Consider the following 24,315-nt stretch of genomic DNA (forward strand, 5'->3'; position numbering starts at 1 on the left):
GGCAGTAGAGCAGTATTATAGTAGTTATATTCTTGTACATAGGGGCAGTATTATAGTAGTTATATTCTTGTACATAGGGGGCAGTATTATAGTAGTTATATTCCTGTACATAGGGGGCAGTATTATAGTAGTTATATTCCTGTACATAGGAGGCAGTATTATAGTAGTTATATTCTTGTACATAGGGGGCAGTATTATAGTAGTTATATTCTTGTACATAGGGGGCAGTATTATAGTAGTTATATTCCTGTACATAGGGGGGAGTATTATAGTAGTTATATTCCTGTACATAGGGGGCAGTATTATGGTAGTTATATTCTTGTACATAGGGAGCAGTATTATAGTAGTTATATTCTTGTACATAGGGGGCAGTATTATAGTAGTTATATTCTTGTACATAGTGGGGCAGTATTATAGTAGTTATATTCCTGTACATAGGGGGCAGTATTATAGTAGTTATATTCCTGTACATAGGGGGCAGTATTATAGTAGTTATATCCCTGTACATAGGGGGCAGTATTATAGTAGTTATATTCCTGTACATAGGGAGCAGTATTATAGTAGTTATATTCCTGTACATAGGGGGCAGTATTATAATAGTTATATTCCTGTACATAGGGGGCAGTATTATAGTAGTTATATTCCTGTACATAGGGGGGCAGTATTGTAGTAGTTATATTCTTGTACATAGGGGGCAGTATTATAGTAGTTATATTCCTGTACATAGGGGGCAGTATTATAGTAGTTATATTCTTGTACATAGGGGGCCGTATTATAGTAGTTATATCCCTATACATAGGGGGCAGTATTATAGTAGTTATATTCCTGTACATAGGGGGCAGTATTATAGTAGTTATATCCCTGTACATAGGGAGCAGTATTATAGTAGTTATATTCTTGTACATAGGGGGCAGTATTATAGTAGTTATATTCCTATACATAGGGGCAGTATTATAGTAGTTATATTCTTGTACATAGGGGGCAGTATTATAGTAGTTATATTCCTGTACATAGGGGGCAGTATTATAGTAGTTATATTCTTGTACATAGGGGGCAGTATTATAGTAGTTATATTCCTTTACATAGGGGGCAGTATTATAGTAGTTATATTCCTGTACATAGGGGGCAGTATTATAGTAGTTATATTCCTGTACATAGGGGGCAGTATTATAGTAGTTATATTCCTGTACATAGGGGGCAGTATTATAGTAGTTATATTCTTGTACATAGGGGGCAGTATTATATTAGTTATATTCCTGTACATAGGGGCAGTATTATAGCAGTTATATTCTTGTACATAGGGGGCAGTATTATAATAGTTATATTCTTGTACATAGGGGGCAGTATTATAGTAGTTATATTCCTGTACATAGGGGGCAGTATTATAGTAGTTATATTCTTGTACATAGGGGGCAGTATTATAGTAGTTATATTCCTGTACATAGGGAGCAGTATTATAGTAGTTATATTCCTGTACATAGGGGGCAGTATTATAGTAGTTATATTCCTGTACATAGGAGGCAGTATTATAGTAGTTATATTCCTATACATAGGGGCAGTATTATAGTAGTTATATTCCTTTACATAGGGTGCAGTATTATAGTAGTTATATTCCTGTACATAGGGGGCAGTATTATAGTAGTTATATTCCTGTACATAGGGGGCAGTATTATAGTAGTTATATTCCTTTACATAGGGGGCAGTATTATAGTAGTTATATTCTTGTACATAGGGGGCAGTATTATATTAGTTATATTCTTGTACATAGGGGGCAGTATTATAATAGTTATATTCTTGTACATAGGGGGCAGTATTATAGTAGTTATATTCCTGTACATAGGGGGCAGTATTATAATAGTTATATTCTTGTACATAGGGGGCAGTATTATAGTAGTTATATTCCTGTACATAGGGGGCAGTATTATAGTAGTTATATTCCTGTACATAGGGGGCAGTATTATAGTAGTTATATTCTTGTACATAGGGGGCAGTATTATAATAGTTATATTCTTGTACATAGGGGGCAGTATTATAGTAGTTATATTCCTGTACATAGGGGGCAGTATTATAGTAGTTATATTCCTGTACATAGGGGCAGTATTATAGCAGTTATATTCTTGTACATAGGGGGCAGTATTATAATAGTTATATTCTTGTACATAGGGGGCAGTATTATAGTAGTTATATTCCTGTACATAGGGGGCAGTATTATAGTAGTTATATTCTTGTACATAGGGGGCAGTATTATAGTAGTTATATTCCTGTACATAGGAGGCAGTATTATAGTAGTTATATTCCTATACATAGGGGCAGTATTATAGTAGTTATATTCCTTTACATAGGGGGCAGTATTATAGTAGTTATATTCTTGTACATAGGGGGCAGTATTATATTAGTTATATTCCTGTACATAGGGGGCAGTATTATAGTAGTTATATTCCTGTACATAGGGGGAGTATTATAGTAGTTATATTCCTGACCACAGGGGGCAGTATTATAGTAGTTATATCCCTGTACATAGGGTGCAGTATTATAGTAGTTATATTCCTGTACATAGGGGGCAGTATTATAGTAGTTATATTCTTGTACATAGGGGGCAGTATTATAGTAGTTATATTCCTGTACATAGGGGGCAGTATTATATTAGTAATATTCCTGTACATAGGGGCAGTATTATAGCAGTTATATTCTTGTACATAGGGGGCAGTATTATAGTAGTTATATTCTTGTACATAGGGGGCAGTATTATAGTAGTTATATTCCTGTACATAGGGGGCAGTATTATAGTAGTTATATTCCTGTACATAGGGGGCAGTATTATAGTAGTTATATTCTTGTACATAGGGGACAGTATTATAGTAGTTATATTCTTGTACATAGGGGGCAGTATTATAGTAGTTATATTCCTGTACATAGGGGGCAGTATTATAGTAGTTATATTCCTGTACATAGGGGGCAGTATTATAGTAGTTATATTCTTGTACATAGGGGACAGTATTATAGTAGTTATATTCTTGTACATAGGGGGCAGTATTATAGTAGTTATATTCTTGTACATAGGGGGCAGTATTATAGTAGTTATATTCTTGTACATAGGGGACAGTATTATAGTAGTTATATTCCTGTACATAGGGGGCAGTATTATAGTAGTTATATTCCTGTACATAGGGGGCAGTATTATAGTAGTTATATTCCTGTACATAGGGGGCAGTATTATAGTAGTTATATCCCTGTACATAGGGGCAGTATTATAGTAGTTATATTCCTGTACATAGGGGGCAGTATTATAGTAGTTATATTCGTGTACATAGGGGGCAGTGTTATAGTAGTTATATTCTTGTACATAGGGGGCAGTATTATAGTAGTTATATTCCTGTACATAGGGGGCAGTATTATAGTAGTTATATTCCTGTACATAGGGGGCAGTATTATAGTAGTTATATTCTTGTACATAGGGGACAGTATTATAGTAGTTATATTCTTGTACATAGGGGGCAGTATTATAGTAGTTATATTCTTGTACATAGGGGCAGTATTATAGTAGTTATATTCCTGTACATAGGGGCAGTATTATAGCAGTTATATTCTTGTACATAGGGGGCAGTATTATAGTAGTTATATTCTTGTACATAGGGGGCAGTATTATAGTAGTTATATTCTTGTACATAGGGGGCAATTTTTATTAGTAAAAAACAAACATAAATACAGAAAAACTTTTCCATCAAAATAAATCATAGATCATTCAGTATAAATCATACATGTTCATAAAATAAAATGTATATTAAATGTAACTTAAGAGTCCATATTGGCTGAAAGGGAAACAAAGAAAAAACAGAAAAAAAACAAACAAATGCTTCCACATTATATAATCAGACAGATTTTAGCCTAGATGGATGTTCCTCCAGAGTCTTACATTCTCCCCCTCTTTCCTGACCTCTAATGACCGGATCCACCTGAGCTCGGACATGATGAGGCTTATGGCTTTATGATGGTGGAATGGCTCGCTGTGTATGGACACTCTGCTTCTCATGTGCCAGTGATAATACTTGATGACCTGGATCACTATGTACATGGTCTCCTGGTTGATGTTATGTACAGAAGGTGTCACACCATAGAGGATCTCGTGGTACCTGAGGGACTGCAGTGATGGGATTCTTATCTTGGTGGATATGTCACGCCAGATGTTCCGTCCACCCAGCACTCAGATATAAAATGGACCATTGTCTCCTCCTGCTGACACCCGAGGGGACACATGCGATCTGTCACACTCAGGAATTTTAGATTTCCCCTGACAAAGAGCTTTCCCTGTAATGAGAGCCAGGCAGTGTCAACGAACTTTGGGGGCAACCTCCGACCAGTCAGAAACCTCAGACTGTCTTTTAGGGTGGTGGTTGGACAGTCTGGAAGCACCAGCTGTAGAGAGTAGAAGGTCCTACAGACTCTGGAGTACAGATCTTTACTGGTCTTAGTTTCTATGAAAGACTTGTCTATCCCCCATTTCCTTAAACACCTCAGACCATACTCCAGATACTGGGGGAGGAAGCCAGGAGTCCATCGGCCCCTCTTGAGACTGCCGCCTCGCATCCAAGACTCTGCAGAAGGCAATATCCAGTCCCTGACACTACTTACCCACAGGAGACCATTGTTTGAGTCCAGGCAACCAAAATTAACTTTCAGAAACATGGAGTCAAAAAAGACCCTTGGATTTAACATATCCAGTCCACCCTCTCTCCTCTGCAGGTAGGTGATCCCTCTTTTTACTGGGTTCAACCTGTTCCCCCATAAAAGTTGGAAGAACAGGCTAAAGAGCCTAGCGGAGAAAGATTCTGGCAAAGGAAAGACAACAGAGACGTAGAGGAAGACAGGGACCAGGTAAGTCTTCATCAGAGTAACCCTTTCTCTATAGGTCAGCCTCCAGTTCTTCCATCGCTGAACCTTTACATTTCCGGTTTCCAACTTCTCCTCCCAATTTAGTTTGGCATTGTCTTCCCTCCCGAATTTAACCCCAAGGATCTTAATATGGGTGGAGGCCTTGGCGAATTGTGGCAGATCAAAGCCAGGAGCAGTATCCAATGTCCAGAAAGCCTGACTCTTCTCAAGGTTAACCAGAGACCCGGAGGCCCCTGAGTAACTTCTGATGGCTGTGGATAACATCTCCACCTCACGAGGCTCAGATATCACCACAGTCACATCATCCGCGTAGGCAACAACATCCAGGGGCAAGCAATGGGGGACCGGCACCCCCTGAAATTCACACCGCTGCAGTGATCTCAGGAACGGATCGATAGCAAACACATACAGCAGTGGACTCAGAGGACAACCTTGTCGCACCCCGGCCTCTACCCTGAAAGTGTCCCCCTGCCAACCATTAATCAGAGGAAAGCTCTTCGCCTCTCTGTACAAAGTTCTCAGCCAATCAATAAATTGTCCCGGAATACCGTACTTTGATAAAGTGGCCCATAGATAATTGTGATCAACCCTGTCAAAGGCTTTAGCCTGGTCCAGACCTACAACATATCTCCCACACCTCAGAGCTTTACATCTCTCAAACATCTCCCTTATCGAGATGACTGCTCCAGAGATGTTCCGCCCTCTTACCGTGCCGTACTGAGAGCCTGCCAACAGTGCCGGGGACAAACAGACTAATCTAGAAAAGAGGATTTTTGCCAAAATCTTCCTGTCAACATTCAAGAGGGCGATCGGCCTCCAGTTCTTGATGTCAGTAGGCTCTTTCCCTTTAGACAGCAGAATAAGGGAGGACACTCTCATGAATGGAGGCATCAGGTGATTTTCTAGACAATTTCTGTAAACATCCACGAGGATTGGAGACAAGAGGTCTCTAAACTTCTTATAGAATTCTGCTGTTATCCCATCTGGACCTGGTGCCTTCTTGAGATTTAGCTTATTAATCGCCTCTTTTATCTCCTCTACCGTTATTTCTGCTGTTAAAGGAGAAAAGTCCAATTCCCTAGTATCAGGGCCTGGAGTTGCCTCCAAGAATTGGGTCACTTTTTCCTTATCCAAAGCTTTCTTCTGAAACAAGTCAGTATAGTACGATCTCACCACTCCCAGGATTCCCTCCCGAGACTCTTGTAAAACACCCTGGGAGTCAGTGAGACCTGCGATTAGTTTTTTCTCCACACGCTCCCGGCAATTCTCAAATGGATCAGGTGCCCCTCGGGTTCCATAGTCCCTTTCCACTACCAGGGAGGTGTACCTACTGTACTGATACTGTCTTATCTCAGATTTTAACCGGTCAATCCTTTGTTGGTCATCCCCACCCGCCGAATAGAGTGACTCCAATTCTTTCCGCAGTCTCAGATACTGGCTGTACTTACTTCTCCCCTTCTTAATTGACAGTCTCTGCAAGAGGGATCGGATCTCCTCCTTGACGTCCTCCCACCAGTCAGCCATGTTGTTGTAAAAATCCACTCTGTCCAGTTGGTTCTGGAAAAAAGAGTGAACATATTCCTGTACACAATTGTCATCTAGTAGACTAGAATTTAGTCTCCATAGCCCTCTACCAGCCTCAGGATACTTAGAGGCACCCAAACAAAAATATAAGGCCAAATGATCGGAGTATGGGACTGTTCTTTCTGTTCTTTCTCCGATGGTTTCAGTAGGACTCACCAGAGCGAGATCAATCCTACTGCAGCGTCCTGCACATGTGTAGGTGAACTTAGGACTCCTACCACCCTGTACAAAAACATCGGACAGGCCAGACTGCTGAATTATACTGTTTAGGACCTTACAGTCCCTGGTAAGGGGCCTACCGTTCCTGTCCCTGGTGGTAGTGGTGGCATTAAAGTCCCCAGCCATGATGACTGGAATAGACGTGAACAGATAAGGCTTCACATCATTAAAAAGCTGAGTCCTTTCGGTCACTGTCTGTGGGCCTTAGATGTTAATGAGCCGGAGTCTTCTGCCTCTGATGGTGATTTCTAGCAGCAGGCACCGTCCCATCGATACCTCGGTGAGTCTGTGGACGGTGACATCATGGGTGTTAAACAAGATAGAGACCCCGGCATAAGGCTCCACAGCCAGCGACCAAAAGGAAGGACCAGACTGCCAATCTCTCTCCGCCTCTCGTAGGAGACCCAAGGTGTTTAAACAAATCTCCTGTAAGAAATATACATCGGCCTTGAGATATCTTAGATGATCATATACAACATGTCTGGTCCTTCTAGCCCTAATACTATTCACATTGCTGGTGACCACAGTAAGATGGAAGCCTGCCATCATGAGAAGAAATAGAAAGATCATCCCCATCATCATAGATCAGAGTCAGAGTTGTTTTCCTGACTACAAGTTTCCATATCCCAAACTGACTGAGACTCGGCATTAATGGGTTTCCTTTTTGTGGGAGGATCCCCCCCTGGGTCGTCATCATACTCCTCCATCATACGTTTCAGTTCTCTCTCTATCTCCTCCTCTCCATCTGACTCAGACAGTACGCTGTACCTATTAGTGGTTACAGTAACATCAGCCTGACTCTGCACTTTCATTTTAGAGGGTTTTTGGACAGTGGTCCACGCACTCTCAGGTTTTCGGGTGCTCCTGTCCTTCCTCCTCTTTTTAACACTGTGATTTCCCCCAGTGGTGGGTGTCAGGGGAAGAGACGGGCGCTGGCTGCTCTATAGGCTGCTCCACTGCCTCCATGTCCCCCTCTGTGTTACCTGTCCCTGGATGGTCCGGGGCAGCACCACTAATATCCGGGGTCTCTGGCACAGTACACACTGACCCTGACAATAGGGCTTCCTCCTCCTGCTCCTCCTCTGGTACATCTGCCCCTTCCATCAGGTCTTCATCGGGGAGGTCCTTACAGATATTATGCCAGGCATCAGGACAGTCCCTATGGGGGTGACCGGTCTGACCACAAAGGTTGCATCTTATGGTCTGGCAGTTGGCGCTCACATGGCCGAGGTCTCCGCACAGGGTGCACTTCACTGCGGTGCAGTTACTCGCCACGTGACCTGATCTCCCACACCTAAAGCATAACCTGGGCTGACCGACATAGAAGCATACACCCTTCTCTCTACCGATAAAGAAGGAGTTGGGGAGGTGATGGGTGATGTTCTGGTTCTGATGTAATTTAACAAGGACCCTCCACCCCCCGGTCCAGATTCCATCCTCATCCCTGGTCTTGGTCATGTCTGACATGAGGGTGCAATGTCTCTTGAGCCATATGATGATGTCCTGAGGGGGGACAGACTCATTCCAGAACATGATGGTGACAATGGCTGTATCTGGCTTGGAGATGGGAATAAAGCTGAACCTGTTCCACCCCTCAGCATCTCTGTAACGGGGTTGTTGAGCCCAGAACCGGTCCAGATTAGACATCAGCTTGAAGCTAATGTCATACCCCTGTCTGTGAGGGCGCGTTCACACGTTGCGTTTTGACCTGCGTTTTCATTGCGTTTGAAACGCATATACAACAGCTGAGGAGAGGTGATTTGCCTAATTACATCACTGTTAACATTTCCGTTTACAAAACGCATGGTAAACGCAATGTTAACACATGCGTTAACAAAGCGTTAACACATGCGTTTTGTTAACGCATGCGTTAACATTGCGTTTACAAACGTAAACGGTAATGTAATTAGGCAAATTACCTCTCACCAGCTGTTGTATATGCGTTTCAAACGGAATGAAAACGCAATCAAAACGCAACGTGTGAACGCGCCCTCAGGCAGATTTATTACGGCCAGGATGTCGGCTGGCTGGAAACCCATCTGGGTGCACAACATGTCCCTGACCACATGCCTCCTGTCAGGCAGATCCTCCTTAGCCCCTCTATGCCTAAACCTGACAACATTTCTCCTCTTGAAGGCCTGGCCGGTATAGCTGGTATTTGAGGAGAAAAATGGGGAACCCCGACTCCATGCATTACCTGATGACTGACCCCTGTCCGGCTGTGGGGGATGTGTGGGCTGTGGACCATCTGCACTAGGGCCCTGCTGACCACCCGGACCATGGGGCTGCTGACCACCCTGACCATGGGGCTGCTGACCACCCTGACCATGGGGCTGCTGACCACCCTGACCATGGGGCTGCTGACCACCCTGACCATGGGGCTGCTGACCACCCTGACCATGGGGCTGCTGACCACCCTGACCATGGGGCTGCTGACCACCCTGACCATGGGGCTGCTGACCACCCTGACCATGGGGCTGCTGACCACCCTGACCATGGGGCTGCTGACCACCCTGACCATGGGGCTGCTGACCACCCTGACCATGGGGCTGCTGACCACCCTGACCATGGGGCTGCTGACCACCCTGACCATGGGGCTGCTGACCACCCTGACCATGGGGCTGCTGACCACCCTGACCATGGGGCTGCTGACCACCCTGACCATGGGGCTGCTGACCACCCTGACCATGGGGCTGCTGACCACCCTGACCATGGGGCTGCTGACCACCCTGACCATGGGGCTGCTGACCACCCTGACCATGGGGCTGCTGACCACCCTGACCATGGGGCACTGCTGCCTGTGGTGTGACTAGTGGGGGGAACTCCTCAGCTGTAGATTGTCCCTCACCCTCCACAACAACATCAGTGCTATCTGTGTCACCAGCTGCCATAGACTGCACTGGAGATGACTCCTCAGCTGGGACATTATTATGCACAGAAACATCAGACATATCAGAAACAGCAACCACAATATTAGGCACATCAGCAGCAGCATCATCAATATCAGCATTAACCCCTTGCAGATCACAGTCCTGAATGTCCTCCCCAGAAACATCCTGCACAGCAAAGTCCTGAGAACAGACACCCTGAGGTGCTAAGGTGTTACCTTCAGGTGCGAGTCCTGAGTCCTCCTGCAGTTTGCTGCCTCCTGAGACTTGTGGTGTTTGCACAACTTCACTGCTGTCATCAGGTCCACTTACTGCTGGGACTTGTGGTGCCTCACCAAGGGTTGCTGAGACTTGTAGTACCTCACCGTGTTGATGTTGTCTTCTTTTGTATACTTCCCCCTCCTCAAAAAGAAGAGTTGCTGGCTGCAGTACTGGCCTTACATGGGACTGCTGGCTCTCAGACCTGGATGTTGATGCAGACATCTTGTCAAACCTCTGCTGGTTCCTGTAGGTCTCTCCAACTGGTCCCATTTGGTCAATAACAGCCTCCATCTCCCTCACAATGTCAGAAAGCTGTTTGGCCAGGGAGTCCAGCTTGTTATCCAGCAGGTTCTGCTTCCCGGGGTTTGCTGCCTTCAGTCTGTATGTGCAGTCTATCTGTTTTTGCAGGTGCAGTTTTTGCTTTTTGAGTGTCTCCATTTTCCTCACCAGTGCTGGGATCTGAGCGGCCAGCTGGAGCTCCGGTGATGGGGGCTGCAGTTTGCTGCTGGAGTGCTGCTTGCTTGCAGGCCTGGATCCTGTAGACACACCATGAATGATCTTTCCTGGGACCGGACCCTGAGATTTTGGTGCAGAGTCCTGAGACTTAGTGTCCGGAGGTCTTGCAGACACAACTGTGGTAGCACCTTTAGTTTTTCCTTCTTGGCCGCTTTTGCTCTCCTTCACAGCCTGCAGGCCCCCAGACCTGGTGCGCTCAGAAGGAAACACCACACTCTGCTGCAGGTTCTCCTGGATGGTCTGCCTCTCTAGTGATGTCCTCCTCTGCCTGCCCGGGGTGGAGGTGGATTGTCCACCTGAGGCTTGCAATGGAGTTTGCTTCCCACTCTGGATGTAACTTGCCTTAGAACTTTCCATCACTTTACTTTTGCTCTCAGATGATACAACACTCGCACAGGCAGGTTTCTCCAGGTTCCTGCTTTTCACTGCTTCTTTATCCATACAAACTTTCTGGACATTACTGCAGACACTGGTTTCATTCTTGGCAACAATGGCATTTTCATCCCTTGCTATAGTTGTCTGGGTATTGTTTAACAGATTAGGCCTTGGAGCCTGGGCCTTGCATGGGGAGCTTCCCCGCCCAGGGTGGCCCCGCCCTGGGCTATCTCCAGAAATCCAGAGAGATCAGGAGCTCAACTAGCACACAACCTCACCTCTAGGAGGAAGGATTATAGTAGTTATATCCCTGTACATAGGGAGCAGTATTATAGTAGTTATATTCTTGTACATAGGGGGGCAGTATTATAGTAGTTATATTCCTGTACATAGGGGGCAGTATTATAGTAGTTATATTCCTGTACATAGGGGCAGTATTATAGTAGTTATATTCCTGTACATAGGGGGCAGTATTATAGTAGTTATATTCCTGTACATAGGGGGCAGTATTATAGTAGTTATATTCCTGTACATAGGGGGCAGTATTATAGTAGTTATATTCCTGTACATAGGGGGTAGTATTATAGTAGTTATATTCCTGTACATAGGGGGCAGTATTATAGTAGTTATATTCTTGTACATATGGGGCAGTATTATAGTAGTTATATTCCTGTACATAGGGGGCAGTATTATAGTAGTTATATTCCTGTACATAGGGGGCAGTATTATAGTAGTTATATTCCTGTACATAGGGGGTAGTATTATAGTAGTTATATTCCTGTACATAGGGGGCAGTATTATAGTAGTTATATTCCTGTACATAGGGGGCAGTATTATAGTAGTTATATTCCTGTACATAGGGGGCAGTATTATAGTAGTTATATTCTTGTACATAGGGGGTAGTATTATAGTAGTTATATTCCTGTACATAGGGGGTAGTATTATAGTAGTTATATTCTTGTACATAGGGGGCAGTATTATAGTAGTTATATTCCTGTACATAGGGGGCAGTATTATAGTAGTTATATTCCTGTACATAGGGGGTAGTATTATAGTAGTTATATTCTTGTACATAGGGGGCAGTATTATAGTAGTTATATTCCTGTACATAGGGGGCAGTATTATAGTAGTTATATTCCTGTACATAGGGGGCAGTATTATAGTAGTTATATTCCTGTACATAGGGGGCAGTATTATAGTAGTTAAATTCCTGTACATAGGGGGCAGTATTATAGTAGTTATATTCCTGTACATAGGGGGCAGTATTATAGTAGTTATATTCCTGTACATAGGGAGCAGTATTATAGTAGTTATATTCTTCTACATAGGGGGCAGTATTATAGTAGTTATATTCCTGTACATAGGGGGCAGTATTATAGTAGTTATATTCTTGTACATAGGGGGCAGTATTATAGTAGTTATACTCCTGTACATAGGGGGTAGTATTATAGTAGTTATATTCCTGTACATAGGGGGCAGTATTATAGTAGTTATATTCTTGTACATAGGAGGCAGTATTATAGTAGTTATATTCTTGTACATAGGGGGCAGTATTATAGTAGTTATATTCCTGTACATAGGGGGCAGTATTATAGTAGTTATATTCATATACATAGGGGCAGTATTATAGTAGATATATTCCTGTACATAGGAGGCAGTATTATAGTAGTTATATTCCTGTACATAGGGAGCAGTATTATAGCAGTTATATCCTTGTACATGGGGGGCAGTATTATAGTAGTTATATTCCTGTACATAGGGGGCAGTATTATAGTAGTTATATTCTTGTACATAGGGGGCAGTATTATAGTAGTTATATCCCTGTACATAGGGGGCAGTATTATAGTAGTTATATTCTTGTACATAGGGGGCGGTATTATAGTAGTTATATTCCTGTACATAGGGGCAGTATTATAGTAGTTATATTCCTGTACATAGGGGGCAGTATTATAGTAGTTATATTCCTGTACATAGGGGGCAGTATTATAGTAGTTATATTCTTGTACATAGGGGGCGGTATTATAGTAGTTATATTCCTGTACATAGGGGGCAGTATTATAGTAGTTATATTCCTGTACATAGGGAGCAGTATTATAGTAGTTATATCCATGTACATAGGGGGCAGTATTATAGTAGTTATATTCTAGTACATAGAGGGCAGTATTATAGTAGTTATATTCCTGTACATAGGGGGCAGTATTATAATAGTTATATCCCTGTACATAGGGGACAGTATTATAGTAGTTATATTCTTGTACATAGGAGGCAGTATTATAGTAGTTATATTCTTGTACATAGGGGGTAGTATTAAAGTAGTTATATTCCTGTACATAGGGGGTAGTATTATAGTAGTTATATTCCTGTACATAGGGGGCAGTATTATAGTAGGTATATTCCTGTACATAGGGGGCAGTATTATAGTAGTTATATTCTTGTACATAGGGGGCAGTATTATAGTAGTTATACTCCTGTACATAGGGGGTAGTATTATAGTAGTTATATTCCTGTACATAGGGGGCAGTATTATAGTAGTTATATTCTTGTACATAGGAGGCAGTATTATAGTAGTTATATTCCTGTACATAGGGGGCAGTATTATAGTAGTTATATTCCTGTACATAGGGGGCAGTATTATAGTAGTTATATTCATATACATAGGGGCAGTATTATAGTAGATATATTCCTGTACATAGGAGGCAGTATTATAGTAGTTATATTCCTGTACATAGGGAGCAGTATTATAGCAGTTATATCCTTGTACATGGGGGGCAGTATTATAGTAGTTATATTCCTGTACATAGGGGGCAGTATTATAGTAGTTATATTCTTGTACATAGGGGGCAGTATTATAGTAGTTATATTCTTGTACATAGGAGGCAGTATTATAGTAGTTATATTCTTGTACATAGGGGGTAGTATTATAGTAGTTATATTCCTATACATAGGGGGTAGTATTATAGTAGTTATATTCCTGTACATAGGGGGCAGTATTATAGTAGGTATATTCCTGTACATAGGGGGCAGTATTATAGTAGTTATATTCTTGTACATAGGGGGCAGTATTATAGTAGTTATACTCCTGTACATAGGGGGTAGTATTATAGTAGTTATATTCCTGTACATAGGGGGCAGTATTATAGTAGTTATATTCTTGTACATAGGAGGCAGTATTATAGTAGTTATATTCCTGTACATAGGGGGCAGTATTATAGTAGTTATATTCCTGTACATAGGGGGCAGTATTATAGTAGTTATATTCATATACATAGGGGCAGTATTATAGTAGATATATTCCTGTACATAGGAGGCAGTATTATAGTAGTTATATTCCTGTACATGGGGAGCAGTATTATAGCAGTTATATCCTTGTACATGGGGGGCAGTATTATAGTAGTTATATTCCTGTACATAGGGGGCAGTATTATAGTAGTTATATTCTTGTACATAGGGGGCAGTATTATAGTAGTTATATCCCTGTACATAGGGGGCAGTATTATAGTAGTTATACTCCTGTACATAGGGGGCAGTATTATAGTAGTTATATTCTTGTACATAGGAGGCAGTATTATAGTAGTTATATTCTTGTACATAGGGGGTAGTATTATAGTAGTTATATTCCTGTACATAGGGGGTAGTATTATAGTAGTTATATTCCTGTACATAGGGGGCAGTATTATAGTAGGTATATTCCTGTACATAGGGGGCAGTATTATAGTAGTTATATTCTTGTACATAGGGGGCAGTATTATAGTAGTTATACTCCTGTACATAGGGGGTAGTATTATAGTAGTTATATTCCTGTACATAGGGGGCAGTATTATAGTAGTTATATTCTTGTACATAGGAGGCAGTATTATAGTAGTTATATTCCTGTACATAGGGGGCAGTATTATAGTAGTTATATTCCTGTACATAGGGGGCAGTATTATAGTAGTTATATTCATATACATAGGGGCAGTATTATAGTAGATATATTCCTGTACATAGGGGGCAGTATTATAGTAGTTATATTCCTGTACATAGGGGGCAGTATTATAGCAGTTATATCCTTGTACATGGGGGGCAGTATTATAGTAGTTATATTCCTGTACATAGGGGGCAGTATTATAGTAGTTATACTCCTGTACATAGGGGGCAGTATTATAGTAGTTATATTCTTGTACATAGGAGGCAGTATTATAGTAGTTATAATCATGTACATAGGGGCAGTATTATAGTAGTTATATTCCTGTACATAGGGGGCAGTATTATAGTAGTTATATTCTTGTACATAGGGGGCAGTATTATAGTAGTTATACTCCTGTACATAGGGGGCAGTATTATAGTAGTTATATTCCTGTACATAGGGGGCAGTATTATAGTAGTTATATTCTTGTACATAGGAGGCAGTATTATAGTAGTTATATTCATATACATAGGGGCAGTATTATAGTAGTTATATTCCTGTACATAGGGGGCAGTATTATAGTAGTTATATTCCTGTACATAGGGGGTAGTATTATAGTAGTTATATTCCTGTACATAGGGGGGCAGTATTATAGTAGTTATATTCCTGTACATAGGGAGCAGTATTATAGTAGTTATATTCCTGTACATAGAGAGCAGTATTATAGTAGTTATATTCTTGTACATAGGGGGCGGTATTATAGTAGTTATATTTCTGTACAAAGGAGGCAGTATTATAGTAGTTATATTCTTGTACATAGGAGGCAGTATTATAGTAGTTATATTCCTGTACATAGGGGGCGGTATTATAGTAGTTATATTCCTGTACATAGGGGGCGGTATTATAGTAGTTATATTCCTGTACATAGGAGGCAGGATTATAGTAGTTATATTCCTGTACATAGGAGGCAGGATTATAGTAGTTATATCCCTGTACATAGGGGGTAGTATTATAGTAGTTATATTCCTGTACATAGGGGGCAGTATTATAGTAGGTATATTCCTGTACATAGGGGGCAGTATTATAGTAGTTATATTCTTGTACATAGGGGGCAGTATTATAGTAGTTATACTCCTGTACATAGGGGGCAGTATTATAGTAGTTATATTCCTGTACATAGGGGGCAGTATTATAGTAGTTATATTCTTGTACATAGGGGGCAGTATTATAGTAGTTATATTCCTGTACATAGGGGGCAGTATTATAATAGTTATATCCCTGAACATAGGGGACAGTATTATAGTAGTTATATTCTTGTACATAGGAGGCAGTATTATAGTAGTTATATTCTTGTACATAGGGGGCAGTATTATAGTAGTTATATCCCTGTACATAGGGGGCAGTATTATAGTAGTTATATTCTTGTACATAGGGGGCAGTATTATAGTAGTTATATTCTTGTACATAGGGGGCAGTATTATAGTAGTCATATTCTTGTACATAGGAGGCAGTATTATAGTAGTTATATTCATATACATAGGGGCAGTATTATAGTAGTTATATTCATATACATAGGGGCAGTATTATAGTAGATATATTCCTGTACATAGGGGGCAGTATTATAGTAGTTATACTCCTGTACATAGGGGGCAGTATTATAGTAGTTATATTCCTGTACATAGGGGGCAGTATTATAGTAGTTATATTCTTGTACATAGGGGGCAGTATTATAGTAGTTATATCCCTGTACATAGGGGGCAGTATTATAGTAGTTATACTCCTGTACATAGGGGGCAGTATTATAGTAGTTATATTCTTGTACATAGGAGGCAGTATTATAGTAGTTATATTCTTGTACATAGGGGGTAGTATTATAGTAGTTATATTCCTGTACATAGGGGGTAGTATTATAGTAGTTATATTCCTGTACATAGGGGGCAGTATTATAGTAGGTATATTCCTGTACATAGGGGGCAGTATTATAGTAGTTATATTCTTGTACATAGGGGGCAGTATTATAGTAGTTATACTCCTGTACATAGGGGGTAGTATTATAGTAGTTATATTCCTGTACATAGGGGGCAGTATTATAGTAGTTATATTCTTGTACATAGGAGGCAGTATTATAGTAGTTATATTCCTGTACATAGGGGGCAGTATTATAGTAGTTATATTCCTGTACATAGGGGGCAGTATTATAGTAGTTATATTCATATACATAGGGGCAGTATTATAGTAGATATATTCCTGTACATAGGAGGCAGTATTATAGTAGTTATATTCCTGTACATAGGGAGCAGTATTATAGCAGTTATATCCTTGTACATGGGGGGCAGTATTATAGTAGTTATATTCCTGTACATAGGGGGCAGTATTATAGTAGTTATATTCTTGTACATAGGGGGCAGTATTATAGTAGTTATATCCCTGTACATAGGGGGCAGTATTATAGTAGTTATACTCCTGTACATAGGGGGCAGTATTATAGTAGTTATATTCTTGTACATAGGAGGCAGTATTATAGTAGTTATATTCATGTACATAGGGGCAGTATTATAGTAGTTATATTCCTGTACATAGGAGGCAGTATTATAGTAGTTATATTCCTGTACATAGGGGGCGGTATTATAGTAGTTATATTCCTGTACATAGGAGGCAGGATTATAGTAGTTATATTCCTGTACATAAGAGGCAGGATTATAGTAGTTATATCCCTGTACATAGGGGGCAGTAGTATAGTAGTTATATTCCTGTACATAGGGGGCAGTAGTATAGTAGTTATATTCTTGTACATAGAGGGCAGTATTATAGTAGTTATATTCTTGTACATGGGGGGCAGTATTATAGTAGTTATATTCCTGTACATAGGGGGCAGTATTATAGTAGTTATATTCTTGTACATAGGGGGCAGTATTATAGTAGTTATATTCTTGTACATAGGGGGCAGTATTATAGTAGTTATATTCTTGTACATAGGGGGCAGTATTATAGTAGTTATATTCCTGTACATAGGGGCAGTATTATAGTAGTTATATTCCTGTACATAGGGGGCAGTATTATAGTAGTTATATTCCTGTACATAGGGGGCAGTATTATAGTAGTTATATTCCTGTACATAGGGGGCAGTATTATAGTAGTTATACTCCTGTACATAGGGGGCAGAATTTTCATTAACATACATTTGCTCTCTGGATAGCATACATGCCTGTGTGACTCTTTCAGGTTCTGCAGAGATGTTCTCACCTGTGTAGACAAATCGACCAGGAGCCCCTTTACAGAAGTGCTTGGATTTGTAGGACAGGGTGACCTCCACCACCCCAGGGATGTGTCTAGGGGGCGTCTGCACTCGGATGGCATGGGGGGTAATCAACTGTGGAGAAATCAAAAGATCTATCTTTATGGATAAGATCATATGAACATAACCTTCCGTAGAAAGTTCTCAAGAAGATGATCCCTCTGATTATGGTACAAGATACAAAAATAACATGGAGCCGGGTGGTGACTTACCTCACTCCAGACCAACATGGTGCCAAACACCACCTGCAGACCATCAAAGAAGTGGTCCCCTATGAGGATGACGGTGGCCCCGCCAGTGGTCCAGCCTTCACTTGGACTAATGGCCTTGATGCAGGGAGTGGCTGCTTTATGGAGAAAGGTGGGGGGGGGGGCAGAAGAGATAATGTTACACAATGAATGTCCTCACACTGCTGTGCTCTGTGCTATAAATACACTGAGTCAAGATTAATATTGTAGAAATGTTATTCCTGTTATCTGGAATGTCACATCTTCATTATTAAACAGTTTTATTAGAAGGCAAAACAATCAAAAACTTAAGCAAACAAATTAAATCATACGAATGAGATTTCCAGAATACGTCTCCGAGCTCCCAGGATACTCCCATGACACCCTGCTCCCGGCATACTCCCATCACACCCTGCTCCCAGCATCCTCCCATCACACCCCGCTCCCGGGATACTCCCATCACACCCCGCTCCCAGCATACTCCCATCACACCCTGCTCCCAGGATACTCCCATTACACCCTGCTCCCGGCATACTCCCATCACACCCTGCTCTCGGCATACTCCCATCACACCCTGCTCCCGGCATACTCCCATCACTCCCTGCTCTCGGCATACTCCCATCACTCCCTGCTCTCGGCATACTCCCATCACACCCTGCTCCCGGCATACTCCCATCACTCCCTGCTCTCGGCATACTCCCATCACTCCCTGCTCTCGGCATACTCCCATCACTCCCTGCTCTCAGGATACTCCCATCACTCCCTGCTCTCGGCATACTCCCATCACTCCCTGCTCTCGGCATACTCCCATCACACCCTGCTCCCGGCATACTCCCATCACACCCTGCTCCCGGCATACTCCCATCACTCCCTGCTCTCGGCATACTCCCATCACTCCCTGCTCTCGGCATACTCCCATCACACCCTGCTCCCGGCATACTCCCATCACACCCTGCTCCCAGCATACTCCCATCACACCCCGCTCCCAGGATACTCCCATCACACCCCGCTCCCGGCATACTCCCATCACACCCCGCTCCCGGCATACTCCCATCACACCCTGCTCCCGGCATCCTCCCATCACACCCCGCTCCCAGGATACTCCCATCACTCCCTGCTCTCGGCATACTCCCATCACTCCCTGCTCTCGGCATACTCCCATCACTCCCTGCTCTCAGGATACTCCCATCACTCCCTGCTCTCGGCATACTCCCATCACACCCTGCTCCCAGCATACTCCCATCACACCCCGCTCCCAGGATACTCCCATCACACCCCGCTCCCGGCATACTCCCATCACACCCCGCTCCCGGCATACTCCCATCACACCCTGCTCCCGGCATCCTCCCATCACACCCCGCTCCCAGGATACTCCCATCACTCCCTGCTCTCGGCATACTCCCATCACACCCTGCTCCCAGCATACTCCCATCACACCCTGCTCCCAGCATACTCCCATCACTCCCTGCTCCCAGGATACTCCCATCACACCCCGCTCCCAGCATACTCCCATCACACCCTGCTCCCAGAATACTCCCATTACACCCTGCTCCCGGCATCCTCCCATCACACCCCGCTCCCGACATACTCCCATCACACCCTGCTCCCAGCATACTCCCATCACACCCTGCTCCCAGGATACTCCCATCACACCCCGCTCCCGGGATTCTCCCATCACACCCTGCTCCCAGGATACTCCCATCACACCCTGCTCCCGGCATCCTCCCATCACACTCCGCTCCCGGGATACTCCCATCACACTCCGCTCCCGGGATACTCCCATCACACCCTGCTCCCAGGATACTCCCATCACACCCTGCTCCCGGCATCCTCCCATCACACCCTGCTCCCGGCATCCTCCCATCACACCCCGCTCCCGGGATACTCCCATCACACCCTGCTCCTGGGATGCTCCCATCACACCCTGCTCCCAGGATACTCCCATCACACCCTGCTCCCGGCATCCTCCCATCACACCCACTCCCAGCATACTCCCATCACACCCTGCTCCCAGGATACTCCCATCACACCCCGCTCCCGCCATCCTCCCATCACATCCTGCTCCTGGGATACTCCCATCACACCCTGCTCCTGGGATACTCCCATCACACCCTGCTCCTGGGATACTCCCATCACACCCTGCTCCTGGGATACTCCCATCACACCCTGCTCCTGGGATACTCCCATCACACCCTGCTCCCGGCATACTCCCATCACACCCTGCTCCTGGGATACTCCCATCACACCCCGCTCCCGGCATACTCCCATCACACCCCGCTCCCGGCATACTCCCATCACACCCTGCTCCCGGGATACTCCCATCACACCCTGCTCCCGGCATCCTCCCATCACACCCCGCTCCCTGAATACTCCCATCACACCCTGCTACTGGGATACTCCCATCACACCCTGCTCCCGGCATACTGCCATCACACCCTGCTCCTGGGATACTCCCATCACACCCTGCTCCCGGGATACTCCCATCATACCCTGCTCCTGGGATACTCCCATCACACCACGCTCCCGGGATACTCCAATCACACCCTGCTCTTGGCATACTCCCATCACACCCCGCTCCCTGCATACTCCCATCACACCCCGCTCCTGGGATACTCCCATCACACCCTGCTCCCGGGATACTCCCATCACACCCTGCTCCCGGGATACTCCCATCACACCCTGCTCCTGGCATACTACCATCAAACCCTGCTCCTGGCATACTCCCATCACACCCCGCTCCAGGCATACTCCCATCACACCCCGCTCCCTGGATACTCCCATCACACCCTGCTCCCGGCATACTCCCATCACACCCCGCTCCCGGCATACTCCCATCACACCCCGCTCCCGGAATACTCCCATCACACCATGCTCCCGGCATACTCCAATCACACCCCGCTCCCGGCATACTCCAATCACACCCCGCTCCCGGCATACTCCAATCACACCCCGCTCCCGGCATCCTCCCATCACACCCTGCTCCCGACATACTCCCATCACTCCCTGCTCTCGGCATACTCCCATCACTCCCTGCTCTCGGCATACTCCCATCACACCCTGCTCCCGACATACTCCCATCACACCCTGCTCCCAGGATACTCCCATCACACCCTTCTCCCGGCATCCTCCCATCACACCCCGCTCCCGGCATACTCCAATCACACCCCGCTCCCGGCATACTCCCATCACACCCCGCTCCCGGCATACTCCAATCACACCCCGCTCCCGGCATACTCCCATCACACCCCGCTCCCTGGATACTCCCATCACACCCTGCTCCCAGCATACTTCCATCACACCCCGTTCTCCGAATACTTGATGTACCTCCAGACCACCACCATATTATATGTACTCCTGCTATTACACAGCCCAATATTACTGCAGAATAGACTGAAATATACAGACACACCTTCGGAGGGGTCCAGCCTGCGGGCGCGGCGTCCATGTTTGGAGTTATTATGTACAAACATATTATCTGACACTGCGAGGACATGTCCATCCACATTCACCGTTGTGGAAACCACCACCTGTAATATAACACAATAATGGATTGTAGGGGGAAAACTGCTGGGTATATATCGGGGTACAGCACCGGGCTTATATCTGGGTACAGCACCGGGTGTATATCTGGGTATAGCAACGGGCGTCTATCTGGGTACAACAACGGGTGTATATCTGGGTATAGCACCGGGTGTATATCTGGGTACAACAACGGGTGTATATCTGGGTACAGCACCGGGTATATAACTGGGCACAGCACCGGGTGTATATCTGGGCACAGCACCGGGTGTATATCTTGGTACAGCACCGGGTGTATATCTTGGTACAGCACCGGGTGTATATCTTGGTACAGCACCGGGTGCATATCTGGGTACAGCACCGGGTGTATATCTGGGTACAGCACCGGGTGTATATCTGGGAACAGCACCGGGTGTATATCTGGGTACAGCACCGGGTATATATCTGGGTACAGCAACGGGCGTCTATCTGGGTACAACAACAGGTGTATATCTGGGTACAGCACCGGGTGTATATCTGGGCACAGCACCGGGTATATATCTTGGTACAGCACCGGGTGTATATTTGGGTACAGCACTGGGGGTATATCTGGGTACAGCACCACGTGTATATCTGGGTACAGCACCACGTGTATATCTGGGTACAGCACCGGGTGTATATCTGGGTACAGCACCGGGTGTATATCTGGGTACACCACCGGGCGTCTATCTGGGTACAACAACGGGTGTATATTTTGACACAGCACCGGGTGTATATCTGGGCACAGCACCGGGTGTATATCTGGGTACAGCACCGGGTGTATATCTGGGTACAGCACCGGGTGTATATCTGGGTACAGCACCGGGTGTATATCTAGGTACAGCACCGGGTGTATATCTGGGTACAGCACCGGGTGTATATCTGGGTACAGCACCGGGTGTATATCTAGGTACAGCACCGGGTGTATATCTGGGTACAGCACCGGGTGTATATCTGGGTACAGCACCGGGTGTATATCTAGGTACATATCTGGCGGGTGTATATCTAGGTACATATCTGGCGGGTGTCTCCACCATGGAGGAATGTAAATGAAGTGGGAGCTAATCACGTTAGGATGTTATAATTATCAGCTCTTTAAGGAGCCCCCTAATGAGCAGAGGACCCCCGCTGTGAGAAAATAGCTGAAGTTCCTTGTTACATCCAGCGAGCCGTGTCCCTGGGACTTAACCCTTCCAGCACTGCACACATGGAGCAGAGATAATCAGGCACATAGTGGTGATAGCCCGTCATGCAGCGTACATAGTGGGGAGTGATATTCATATACTGTACAAAGAAAGAACTTGTTTCCCTCTAGTAGTAGTCTGCATGTACACAAGATCACAGGGAGCTCCCAATTAACTTATTCTACTAATCCTGATCCACAGTCCTGCTCCTACACCCCCTCTGCAGCATGTAATCCTGATCCACAGTCCTGCTCCTACACCCCCTCTGCAGCATGTAATCCTGATCCACAGTCCTGCTCCTACACCTCCTCTGCAGCATTCGATCCTAAACCACAGTCCTGCTCCTACACCTTCTCTGCTGCCTCTGATCCTGATCCACAGTCCTGCTCCTCCACTTCCTCTGCTCCATCCGATGCCTGATTCACAGTCCTGCTCCTCCACCTCCTCTACTCCATCCGATGCCTGATCCACAGTCCTGCTCCTCCACTTCCTCTGCTCCATCCGATTCTTGATCCATAGTCCTGCTCCCCTACCTCCTCTGCTCCATCCGATGCCTGATCCATAGTCCTGCTCCCCATCTCCTCTGCTCCATCCGATGCCTGATCCACAGTCCTGCTCCCCCACCTCCTCTGCTCCATCCGATGCCTGATCCATAGTCCTGCTCCCCATCTCCTCTGCTCCATCCGATGCCTGATCCACAGTCCTGCTCCCCCACCTCCACTGCTCCATCCGATGCCTGATCCATAGTCCTGCTCCCCATCTCCTCTGCTCCATCCGATGCCTGATCCACAGTCCTGCTCCCCCACCTCCTCTGCTCCATCCGATGCCTGATCCACAGTCCTGCTCCCCTACCTCCTCTGCTACATCCAATGTCTGATCCACAGTCCTGCTCCTCCACTACTATATCTGATCCTGATCCACAGTCCTGGTTCTGCACCTTCTACACCTACACAGTTCCGCTACTGTACTTAATATGCTATATCTGGTCCTTATCCACAGCCCTACCACTCCTACACAGTCCTGCTCCTGCACCTCCTCTGCCGTCTCTGATCATGATCCTGAGTCCTGCTCCTGCACCTTCTCTGCTGCTTCTGATCATGATCCAGAGTCCTGCTCCTGCACCTCCTCTGCTGCTTCTGATCATGATCCAGAGTCCTGCTCCTGCACCTCCTCTGCTGCCTCTGATCATGATCCAGAGTCCTGCTCCTGCACCTCCTCTGCTGCCTCTGATCATGATCCAGAGTCCTGCTCCTGCACCTCCTCTGCCGTCTCTGATCATGATCCAGAGTCCTGCTCATGCACCTCCTCTGCTGTCTCTGATCATGATCCCGAGTCCTGCTCCTGCACCTTCTCTGCTGCTTCTGATCCTGATCCAGAGTCCTGCTCCTGCACCTCCTCTGCTGTCTCTGATCATGATACAGAGTCCTGCTCCTGCACCTCCTCTGCTGCCTCT

The 24,315-nt window shown here is 44.9% G+C and overlaps 1 protein-coding gene across 2 annotated transcripts in view; it reads right to left on the reverse strand.

Moving 5' to 3' along the window:
* LOC140084550 (transcription factor COE3-like) overlaps positions 1–24,315 on the reverse strand; it is a 127,299-nt gene that overhangs the window by 21,504 nt on the left and 81,480 nt on the right. The window contains exons 8-10 of one of the 2 annotated variants that reach the window (XM_072126463.1): positions 21,551–21,668; positions 18,127–18,257; positions 17,863–17,989 (exon numbers count right to left, since the gene is read on the reverse strand). In XM_072126463.1, coding sequence (XP_071982564.1) covers positions 17,863–17,989; positions 18,127–18,257; positions 21,551–21,668 — 376 coding nt within the window. Of the gene's footprint in view, positions 1–17,862; positions 17,990–18,126; positions 18,261–21,550; positions 21,669–24,315 lie in introns of both variants that reach the window. The other variant, XM_072126462.1, reaches the window with a different exon arrangement.

This window comes from Engystomops pustulosus, chromosome 1 (assembly GCF_040894005.1).
Source record: "Engystomops pustulosus chromosome 1, aEngPut4.maternal, whole genome shotgun sequence".
NCBI classification, from domain to species: Eukaryota; Metazoa; Chordata; class Amphibia; order Anura; family Leptodactylidae; genus Engystomops; species Engystomops pustulosus.